Here is an 11380-nt window from a genome sequence, read left to right on the forward strand (position 1 = left end):
AATGAGCTCGCTGGGTCTGGAGAGAGACGGGGCAAGACAGGCGTCAGGGCAAAGGAGGCAGGCATTTGTGTCTTTTGTTGATTTCGATTCTCTGGTTTATCATCTACACTCGCTAGCCTACGCAAAGGGTGAGTAGAGGCCGAGGCATCATCTATCATGACAGCCAGGGCCGGCCGGAAACGGATGGTTGTCGAACACAGTTGATGTTGAGCAAAAATGCATAGCAAGGGAGTGACGGCGCAAGGGCTAAAGGATAATGAACAGGGATACGGCGGTACCAGACCGCGAGATGAGGGAAATCAGGGGTCGGTGAAGGTGAAGATGGGAATTGTTTTCGAGACCAAGATCAAGACCAGCGTTCTTGTATCCATCCCCTCCCTGCCTTGGTTTTTTGGGCATGAGGACAGAAATGATGAATGATTACACGAAGCCAAGTCGAGACAGACGGATCACATCAAGCTGGAAGCTGGAAGCTATTCAACCTCGATGTGAATACTCATTGTCAGGAGTCCTCCACTTGGACAGACTCCTGTACCATGACGCCTTTGTCTCACGGCGAAGCTTGCCGCCGACACCATGTGATTGATTCTATGAATATCTCCAAGGTCTTCAAGTGGCGCCAGTAACGGATATTCTGGTGGACGACGATGTAATCTCGACGGCCGAGCAGCCAGGATCAGCTTCTATAGAAGGACTTCACTAAATCACGACCCCCTTGTATGACGGCAACATTGGGGCCGGCGGCTGGACATCTGGTCCGACACTACCTATCTTTAGCCACGGCGGCCAATATTCCAGGCCCGCCTCGGATACCACGCGGTGATGTGATGCCAATGGAGATGCGAAAATAGAAAGAATTAGAGACATGGCCTTGGAGACGAAGCCGACAGGTTCCACGGTTCCATCTTGGGTTAAGAGTCTACCTTTGGTGAGAAATTGGGGCTGGTGGCTGGTGGATGGATGGATGGCTTGCAAGCTGTGGGAATATGTTGGTTCGTCTCGGAAAGACAAGTGCCGATGTCTGACAGCTGGAGAAGGAGAATGCGTGAGGAATGTGCAAGGGCCAGTCACGATGGTGGAGACAACCAGCCATGACCATCAAGACTCAGAACAGAAATGCTCACATGGAAGAATCACTGACGAGTATCCATCTTGGTTTCTTCAACAGTGGACACCAATCTATGTGCACTACTGCACCAAGTCCCTGCCTCTTCACAAACCTCTCGTGCCCCCCACCCGACCAACCAGCCTCTCCGATTAGAATCTGCAACAGGGGTCCCCGAATCTCTCACCCTTCGCAGCCTGTCACAGCGCCGCTCGCATCGCCCGTCAGTTCTAAAAATACGTTTAACCTCCCGCTAGCCAATCATGGGGCGTACCGGGAACCCCGCCGCTGCCGAAAATAGCAGCCCCGGGCACGCGCTAATGCACGTTAGCCGCCGAGAGAACGTCCCCCCCTCCCCCTCATGGTCCTGCCGATTGGGTCGTTCCCGGCATTTGCACCGTTTGACAGGCTGGGACGATGAGGAAAGCAGTGATGAACAAGCGGTCCAAGATAGAAGATGAACAAGAGGTGATGAGCAGCTCATGCAATTCCCCTTTTCTTACATAGCGTCTGCCCCCCCTCAAGGGTCCCCTCCCTGACGTTTCATCTACCACTCCGACGCTATACTACATAGTGACTATCTCTCTGCTAGGGTCAGCTCCGGCCGGGGGTCACCGAGTAGGAGGCCACACCTCAGGCGAGACGAAAAGCCGGTGGCTGACTGGCCAGACGCAGGAGAGTTTTGAAACATAAACAAGTGCCCGGGGTGTGTATGAGTTAGAAACAAGAACGAAACTTGTTTTGCATGCGGGTTTTTAAAACTCCCCCGTCCTGCATGTCTCCTGCTTTCCTGCCTTGTTCCCATAGGATCACGACGACGGGTTTTGTTTTGTTTTGTTTGTTCGTTGAACGCACGACGACGACGACGACAAGGCTGAAGGAATACAGCTGCTGTGCGGCCTGGATGCTGTTGATTCGCGTTCCCTTGGCTTGTTGATTTACCGATTCTTTGCACTCCTTTGTTCCTCTTACTTTGGCCGTTTTGTGGCTGTCCCTCCTTGCATCGTCGAGTCGTTGCCTCTCAAGGCTTAACAATAACAACCCAACCAGACGAAAATGTCGCTCAAAGAGAGAATCTCTTCGCCTTTGGAGGCTGGCACCTCCATCTTGGACGCTCACCACCTGCCGCCTCATCTCGCGCCGGCCCTCGAGCACGCATCCGCCCGTCTGGCTCGCAAGTCTCAGCACATCACCCTCGTCGTGGCCCGCCGAGACTATCAGCTGCCGTCTGTTGTGCCGCCGAGGGGCCTCGTCACCCCGACGACCCCGACGCCGCTGTCTCCCAGCTTCCGCTTCAACTTTGGAAATGGGCCCATGTCGAAGCTCAAGTCGTTGGTGCTGGCTGGTTCGTATAATGGACCGACGCCAGCACGGTCGATGGACTCGCCACGAAGTGGAATATCTTCGCCTGGCTTTGCTCCTCCACCAGATACACCGAGCCCACGGTTCAGATGGCCTCTCTCGCCCACCACGCCCCTCTCGCCTCCTCCCATGACGCCCGGTACCGCCTCGTCGACTACCACTGACACTATGAGCTCCATCATGTCGTCGTCGGGTTTTGGCATGCGTCTCATCCATACGAATGAACTCCATCCTCGATCCGAGAAGATCCTTAACCAAACGCTTGAAAAGACGGAGAAAAAGTTCCGTGTTGGGTGAGTTTAGGTGTATGATGTTAAACTTGTCGGATATCTTGCTAACACTCCATAGTTCTGAGTGGCTTTCACCAGCAGTCAGGCCTTCCTCCTGCGGACTCACCAACCAACTCATCCACAGCTCCATCATCCAAAACGAGGTCCTTTTCTCCTCCGAGGGCCTGACCCTACTCTCGCTCGATCGGCTATTTAGCCTCAAGAGCGCACTATCCAGTTACTCCAGGACGAAATCTCATCTGCGCCTCGAAGACGCCGTTGACGAACTCCGCCGCACAATCCTAGCCACCGGGTCAAAAGTCTCCAAAACTGCCATCCTCCGATCATATGACTGGCTGAGTGTGTCAAACTCTGCCCTGGTTGACTTGGACCGCATGTATCGGCGTGCGTATGGCGGACCGGAGCAACTCGGCGGCATTGAGGGCTTTTCAGCAGCATTCACCGAGCCGGCCATCAAGGCGATCAGCGATTTCGAAGAGAGTGGTAGCGATTCCGAGATCGAGGAGGACATGATTGGACTTGCCATCACCAAGGAGAAAACTCCTTCACCAAAGCCCCAGCTGAAACTGCTGACCAACTTTGAAACCAAGAAGCCAGAAGTCCCCATCGTCAAAGTCGAAGGGGAAGAGGAGGATGAAGAACGTACGGCACGACCGACCGACAGGCTCTACTTCTCGATGCAGCCGTGGGACGGCTCAACCATTGACCAGGTCCTGAGCGCAGCTCCTGTAAATAAGAGCGCCTTCAGTCCTCTCACACCGACTCCCATACTCATGAGCCCGGCGTCGGCGAAGATGGGGCCCATGACGCCCAACGGATATGACGATATATCGCCCATAACACGAGGAGAATGGGGATTCATGATGGCAGATAATGCCTTCCAGACCGGCCGAAAGGTTGGAGTGGAAACATTCTGAAAAACGGATTTTCTTGGGTTTGATTTGTGGAATGGCGAACGATTTGTTTTCAAGACACCCCCTTTTGTTTGTTGGCATTGCTCCTCGCTGCGCATATTTGGTATTGGTATTGGTATTAGAGCGCGGCGTGACTGTATCTGTAGGAAGCCCCTTTTCAGGTTTAGATGTAAATAGAAATGCCTCTTCATTTTTGGATATTCTGTGTAAAACTTGGGTATCATTTTCATCACCATCCGTACTTGCTCGACGCCTCCTTGCGATTGCTTCTCCCCTTGGCGAAGCTGTCCTCGAGGGCCTCGCGCTGGTTCTGCACATTCTGCACCAGCTGGCGAAGGCTGTGCTTGCCGCCCTGGAGAGCACGTACGGGGTTGTGTATCTGCTGTTCTCCTGACGCTCGGATCTCCTCGTTGTGCTGGTATTCCTTGTCCATATTGAAGTTGATAACCTTCTTGGCCGCTTGCTTGCCCAGGCCTCCACGGCCAAAGAGCTCACGTCGTTGGGCAGCTGAAAGGTTGAGATCGTCTGCCACCGTGTCCAGCGACTCAGAGCCTGGCAATGTGGTGGCAGATGGACCTGTTTGTGAATGGCTTGCATACTGCGCGTAGTCGGCGTATGCGCCCTCGTCGTGGGCCAATGAGCTTTCCTGGGTTGCAAACATGGGCTCATACACAGCGCTTCGTGCCGTAGCATCTGCAGGTTCCGAAGGTTCTTCCGTATGCATCGAAAATAGAGAGACCTTGGGAGGCGCTGGAGCGGGTTCTGGTCCTGGCTCGGGTTTTGTCTCCTTGGATTCTGCAGAGTTTGGTTGAGATGGTGCGGCCACTGGCTTCGCTGCCCCTGAATTCAACTTTTTCTTCTTCTGTGGGTTCCTTGCGACTGAGAGAGGCTTGAACATCAACGGCTTGCCCACAAGCTTGACCTCGTCGGCAGGCTTCTGTCCTTCTGGGATGGATGGTTGAGCAGCCTTCGGTGGCGGCAGGCTCAATCCTCCTGACGTGGTGCTATCACCCAGCCCCTCGCCATCATCTTCTGTCCCTCGACTGAAACCCGGTGCAGCGCTCGTCTTGAGATTGACGCCTGGTCTCGATGTGGTGCTGCTTGATGCCGTAGAGGTTGTCTTTGGCTTGTTCGCATTCTTCGGGGCCGGCAGGAATGAGTTGAAACCAGAAAAGAGACCCGATCCCTTTGTTTTCGCGCGCTTCGCGGGAGGTTCGTCGTTTCGTTGGGGTGTATCGTTGGAGAGTTGAGGGAGGTTGACGACGATTTTGCCAGGATTGGATCTATCAACTACTTTCTGAAAGGGCTTCTTTGAGGACGATGTAGTCTTGGGGACTGTCTTGACGGGGGCCTCGGCTTCGGAGCCTGAGCCCTCGGAGTCAGAATAATCAACCAGGCCCATGATGAATATTGGGTGAAGAATAACCGTCAACTGCAAAAGTTGAGGATGGAATCGCAAAGTTGCTTGCTTTCCTGAGCCTCGCGACATGAGGTTGAAATGCGCCCCATTGTTGCCTCGCCTCGCTGGTGGTCCGTGCTCAGACGCAAGCCACATGGGTCCTTGCGCATCCAAGACGCGAACGAGGCTGCGCTGCGCCTGAACCCCACGAATAGCTTATCGCAACGCTCCGTACCAATGCTCCTCGCCCCTCAAACCTTCAACTCTGGGCTTCTTAGAATGCCGAATTCCAAGATATCGGCGTGATATTGGCGTGATATATACCCGCCGAAGCAGTCGCCATCATGTCCGTCATTCAGTTGGAAGAGTACGTTGCTATAAGACCCCGACAGCCCGCACCCACTGACATGGCATTTCCCCTAGACTCGTGTCCTATCAGCTCCGCACAAGCTACCTCAACGAGATCGCCGACGGCGTGGGCGAGCGCCTCCTAACCGTCAACGATGGCTTCCTAAACTCAGCTCCCTTCAAGGCCGCCGGCTGGCGACCCAATTCCTCTCACATTAAGCGGACACACTCACCCCCGATACCCACCGCTATTGCTTCCGAATACTTCCAGGCACCTCGACAGGCAGGCCTCACGCTCGAGGATGGAGATGAAGATGGAGGCATGCTCACCGCTGGCGGATCCGATACCATGGGGCCCGGGATGGCTATCAAGCGGCGCAGGCGCCGGGAACAGATGGAAGAGGAGGACAGTAGCGACTTGAGCGACGACAGCGATGATGACACGGATCAAAGAGCCGCGCAGCAGATCAAGTTCGCCAAGATGCCCGTGAGGCATAGAGCAGGTTCATCGCCACTTCAAAACACCAACCTACGACAGGTAGGGGCAGTATCACCAAGGGCGCCCCGACGAGGTTCGCAGTCGGCATTGGAGACAGTAAGGGAGAGGCCACGAAGAGACACAGTCACCAGCAGCGAGATATCTTCCGAAAACGAGATCGACATTCCCACTGTCCAGAGACACCGAGAGGCTGCCAGGGCTGCAGCTAGGGCAGCGAAGCTTCAAGCGAGAATCCTTGAGGAGCCCACGCCTGGCATCAATCGGGTAGGCACTTCCCTCTTGCCAGAAGAGGAAGAAGACTCCGATGAGGCTTCAGATATGTCTGATGATTATGTGGAGAGCATAGACTCGGCATCTATCCTTGATGGTGTCGAAAACCCGGCCATTAATGGATCACCTACTCGCCAGGTTGTTGGAACACCGCCTAAGAACTTTGTGCGACAATCGACGATTCGCAAATCTCGGCCACCAACAAATCCCATTGTTCTTGGGTCTTTGCCTCCCCCGAGGCCCATGAGCATGATCAGGCCCCTCAGCATTGCCCAGCCCAAGAGCTTGTTGTCGGCCGCGCTCAAGGCCAAGGACAAGAAACCCACGATCCCCTTCCACAGATTTGCTCATTTCAGCGGGCAGGGGACGCAAGGCCCCATTCGTGTGCGCATCTATGCCGCCTTCTCCAAGACGCCAAGCAAGCCGTTCCAAGTGCTCATCCGCCCACGTGTTCAGGACGGGCAGGGTGCCGAGAGGGTGGTTACCGTGGCGGACCTCATTGGCCTGAGCTTGTATCGCTACAATGAAGAGAAGATGGACCCGCCTATCCCCTCGGACAAGCTCAACGTCAACTGGTGGACCCTTCGAATGGTCGAAGAGGGTGGTGAGGTGGATGATGATTTCCCTCCTGTTCCGAGAAGAGAGCCGTTGACCTCGTTTACGACGGTGAACAATGCTGCCATGCGAGGTGGAGGTCGTATGCGGTCGAATTCTACAGCTTATGACGAATTTGCCTTGACAGCAGCCTCAGAGGAAGAGTATCTCAAGAACAAGGAACTTACACCACAAGAGGAGGAAGAGGAGCCTGTAACATCACAGGAGAGTGGCGGGGTGACTCTGGATTCAGCAGAACCAGGTCGAGAGGACGAGGATGCCACGCCTAGGGGCACACCAGGCCCGCAAGTCAACTCTTTCCTGGCCGCCCGTCCACGACAGAATCCCATCGTCACGACGACGTACCGGTCAAATGCACCTGCAGCAGACATGCCGCAGGCACCCATCGCGGCTCCAAACACATCACGAGGACAACAGAAGCTGCTCCGAATTCACATCATGTCTTCGGACATTGCACCGGGTCAGATGGTTACGCTCGATGTGACGACGGATACCTACCTAGCCGAAGTGCTAGATATGGTATGTCGGAAGAGACAGCTGGACAAGGCCAACCATGTACTCAAGCTGCCCGGGTCGGGAGCTGTAGTCATGATTGACCGGCCCGTGTCGTCGATCGGCAACGTCTCCGATCTGGAATTGTACAGGCGACGGTTCGCGACGGACGGGCCGTTGACCATCACTGGATCGCCAGGCAGTTCATCGCCAAAGATGCTTCCGCTTACAGATCCTTCGACGCAGAAACGGAGCAAGAAACAGGTTCAGATGGTGGGAAGCCACCCACTGGCGCGAGAGTCCCTAAAGCAGGACGAGCTCAGCAACGCCAGCTACAAGAAGTATACGGTCTGGCGAAAGCAGCCGATGCGCATTGTAGGAATGAGCGAACGCATCTTGGTGATCGACGGCGAGTACATCCACATCATGCCAGCCTCGGGCGGCAAGGCGTTGCACGACGGCGGAGGTAAAACAACGACGGTACACTTCAGCAATGTGGTCGGGTGCAAAGTGCCTCGGAAACATCCCACAAATGTCAAGGTAAGTCCATGCTGGTGTCCATCTATCTGATGTCGAGGTCATGTGTGATTCTAACGGCGTACCAAAAATAGCTGGTGGTGTACAAGGCGACAGAGAGCAAACGGTATGATTTTGAGGCGAGGAGCACGCTAGAGGCAGCAGAGATTGTGGAAGAGCTCAAGAAGGGTATCTCCCCATACCGAGATGTCTGAGAAGGATTGCAAATGGATGCGCGGGTGTGTTGAGTACCTGGTGTCTCACGACGACGACCCTGGAGATCGGCGTTTGGGGGCTGACAGACGGGACGGGCTATGGTAGTGATTGCGGCTACTCCCAACGGCGTTGATTGGATATGACATTGAAGGCCAGCTGGAGAGCCTTGATGACGCAGGTAACCAGGACTTTTGTTGGAAATCTTGCACCCCATTCATCCATGGCCTCGATGGCTCGTGAGCTCGAACCAACCTCAAACGAACCCGGTGCTTAGCCCAGCCCCCAGCCTGATGAGGGAACCACTTTGTTGAGAGGAGCGCGCGTGGCGGAGAGGCGATTCCTGTTTGGAACGAACGTTGAAGAGGACGGGCATTCAATGTCTCATTAAAGCGCGGCCCCCGTGCATCTCGATCAGGGGCCATTTCACACAGATGAGGTCAAGGCTGAGAACCTAGGCCCCATCCATGGCTACTGAGAGCAGGCCCGGTGCAGGCTTGGCTCGCATTGGCCAAGCAACAGACCAAGGCAGCGGAATAACGACATTGGCGATCGGTAGTGCCAAGCCGGGGACATGGCAACGGATTGCCATGGGGCTCAGAAGAGAGAGCGGTGGACGACTTTGTTCAACTACAAGCAGGCAGTCAGAGGAGTCCTCGCTGTCGATATCAAGTCTGCGAGGTAGTTTTATAACCAAGTTTAACTCTTTCTCTCCCAACCCAAAAAGCACACACAAGTGCTCGGCGCCTGGTCGAGTGGTCAACTCTACATTCCACACCTAAAACCAGACTCTCCTCTCTCTCCAAAAAACTACAAATGGGCTACAACCATGACCATTCACCGGGCGCCATAAAAAAACAACCACAAAAAAAGCGGAGAGAGAGCGAAAGAGTAAAAAAAAAAAACAGCCCATATTTTTGATATTGATCATTTCACTTCCAGGTTCTCTTCTCTTTTTGTTGATCATTCACCTCCAGGACACAGATGCAGCGACTTTGATGTGCAAACCCGGGGAGTGTGGCAACGGTTTTGTTCGTGGCGTCAGCCAAGCAAGACAGGGGGGAAGAAGCAGGCAAAAGCAGGCAGGCCGCGGGGAGATGGGTAAGGGAGACACTGCAGAGAGAATGTCTAATGAGCCGTGCGGGACGATCTTGAGTGACGGCAATTGCATGATGGATTGAAGGATGTGAGATGATCCCCGAGACTGGCAGTGTTTGTTGTTGATCTGGAGCATACCTGCCTCGAGACAAGAGACGGACATGGAGTTACTACGCATTCATTGGAACTCTGGTCTGCTCGTCTGGGTTGCATGTCGCGTGCCGCGCCTTCAGGTACAGGTACTGCAGTCGGAAGGCCCTGGAGATCGATCCATCAGCCAGACCAGAGAGGCACGTCTCGTGTAGGGCGGGCCTGGCCGTTGGTTTCTCCTTCGAATAGCAGCAGTCTCGCCTGGAACGAAAGGCATTGCTGTCAGGGTCTGTGCTGGGTTGCAAATAACATCGCATACCGCCGACAATCCCAGTGTGCTATTTTCCCTTTGAAGAGATGGGCCTTGCCTCCATACCTACTTATCCCTGACAAAGTCCGGGAGTTTCCACAGCCTACAGGAGTAGTCCTGTCCTGCCCCAGAGCATCGGTCGATCCCCAGGACGCTAGCGGCAACTGGCGCTTCTCGAACAGCAAGCTCCTTGGGGGGACGGGAACGGCGAGGACGGCAAATGTCTCTTGTCGGCCGGCGTGTGATTGGGTGGGCGTCCCAACAGGGCTTCGAACGAGGCTTGTTTCGGGTGTGAGAGCTGCTGACTGTATGTGAGTTGGCATCCAACAGCTGTCGGCTGTGAGTAAGGGAGGAGCTGGATATTTCATGCAATGCGATGGATGCCCTGCCCCTTGAGAACAAGATTGCAATGTCTTTGATAGGGATCCAGACCGAGAATGATTCAGGTACGAGCTCCGCTTGATTCATTCGTTGTCGACTGATTGTCTGTCCCAAGGCTTGCAGCAATATTATAACGGTGCAGCAGCAACAGCAGCATTGAGAAGGAAGCTCCCTGGTACCTTCTACGTAGTGGGAAGCCACAAAGGATGGAAGGTACCTCTGAGAGCACTTGACATCCATTGAAAGTGTGGGGTTGGCTGTTGGCTTCTCCACTGTGACGCAAAGACCCAGCTGCCATTACGCGATGGTCTTTTCTCCACCTCCATCCAACATCTGCATTCAATTGCTGCTGTCTGTCAGCTCAAGCTCTCAAGCCAACCAAGGCAACCAAGGCATTCTCAAACGCCAGGGCTCATTCTGCAGCAGCTGCTCACTAGCCCATGGCCTTATCCCCTTTCAAGCAAGCATCTCGGGCTCGGCCTCGCCAACTGACTTTTCCCCCTCCCAATCAGAGCCTCATGGCTAATGGCGACTTCCGACGGGGAGAAGAGAGGATACGGTCACCCCTGTTACAATGGGCCAAAGCATGATGAATGATGATGTTACCGCTACCGTCTACCTTGAATGGGAGACGTCCCGGTGGGCAATTCCTGTTTTAGGCGAGAGATCTTGCAGCTTCATGTTTGAAAGCCGTTGCTTTACCATTTCCAGGTTTTCCAACCTCGGAAAACGGCATGGCGACAAGACAAGCCAAAGCGAACCAAAGCAAGGTACCAACGAATCAACCGTTTCCTTGGCTTTTTGGTACGGTGAACGCAGCTAGGATGGATTGACTTTTGCGGTCTGCAACGAAGCTTCGAAGTTTTGGCTCGTATGAGGCTGCCTGAAATACATGGCGAAGTGCTCCTCGGATCGGCTAGCTCGTGGTTATTTCCGGCAACACATCGGCAAGGGAGAACCGAACTCAACTCAAATGTGAGACGGACCGGCATGGCCTCCCTCGTCTCCCTCGGAGGCTGAGTCGCTGACTCTCAGCTGAAGCCACAGGCTGTTCCTCGAGACAACTCGGCCATGTGTCTAGGCCCCTGAGGGGGGGGAGTGGGAGAGTACCGGTACAGACAGCTCTGTTCCGTCGTCTAGACTGACATCAGTCAAGTGTCAGACACCCATACACCGATCGATGGTCCCGACAGGCCTCTCTAACCATGCTCCGAGCCCCCCAGAGGAATAGCGGAGACTCCGGGGCTGAAGGGGGCGTGGCCGTAGAGTGTCGACAGAGCGTCCATGCAAGATGCCATGGCCTGCTTGACCGTCCATAAAACGTCCTGTCCTCCGGTCGATTCTGTCTTCTTGTTTCCAGTCTTCCTCTCCATCCACCGTTGTCCAATCCCAGCTCAGACCAGTACTCTTGTTGTCGATATCACTCACTCAGAAACTCAAACCCTTCCAACACTCACTACCTACACAACACCGTCACA

General features: G+C 54.5%; 3 protein-coding genes across 3 annotated transcripts; 2 read left to right on the top strand and 1 right to left on the bottom strand.

Moving 5' to 3' along the window:
- Positions 1-2161: 2161 nt before the first annotated feature.
- Positions 2162-3674, top strand: NCS57_01038700 (uncharacterized protein; the record flags this gene model as incomplete). The annotated part of the gene is made up of 2 exons (XM_053060133.1): positions 2162-2760; positions 2816-3674. 2 exons carry the CDS (start codon positions 2162-2164, stop codon positions 3672-3674), a joined length of 1458 nt encoding a protein of 485 aa, XP_052910527.1.
- A 226-nt stretch (positions 3675-3900) lies between these two features.
- NCS57_01038800 (uncharacterized protein) lies at positions 3901-5073 on the bottom strand (the record flags this gene model as incomplete). The annotated part of the gene is made up of 1 exon (XM_053060134.1): positions 3901-5073. The coding sequence occupies one exon, from the start codon at positions 5071-5073 to the stop codon at positions 3901-3903; it is 1173 nt and encodes a 390-aa protein (XP_052910528.1).
- A 341-nt stretch (positions 5074-5414) lies between these two features.
- NCS57_01038900 (uncharacterized protein) lies at positions 5415-8025 on the top strand (the record flags this gene model as incomplete). The annotated part of the gene is made up of 3 exons (XM_053060135.1): positions 5415-5437; positions 5494-7834; positions 7906-8025. The coding sequence occupies 3 exons, from the start codon at positions 5415-5417 to the stop codon at positions 8023-8025; spliced, it is 2484 nt and encodes an 827-aa protein (XP_052910529.1).
- Between the last annotated feature and the right edge of the window lie 3355 nt (positions 8026-11380).

This window comes from Fusarium keratoplasticum, chromosome 8, assembly GCF_025433545.1.
Source record: "Fusarium keratoplasticum isolate Fu6.1 chromosome 8, whole genome shotgun sequence".
NCBI lineage: Eukaryota > Fungi > Ascomycota > Sordariomycetes > Hypocreales > Nectriaceae > Fusarium > Fusarium keratoplasticum.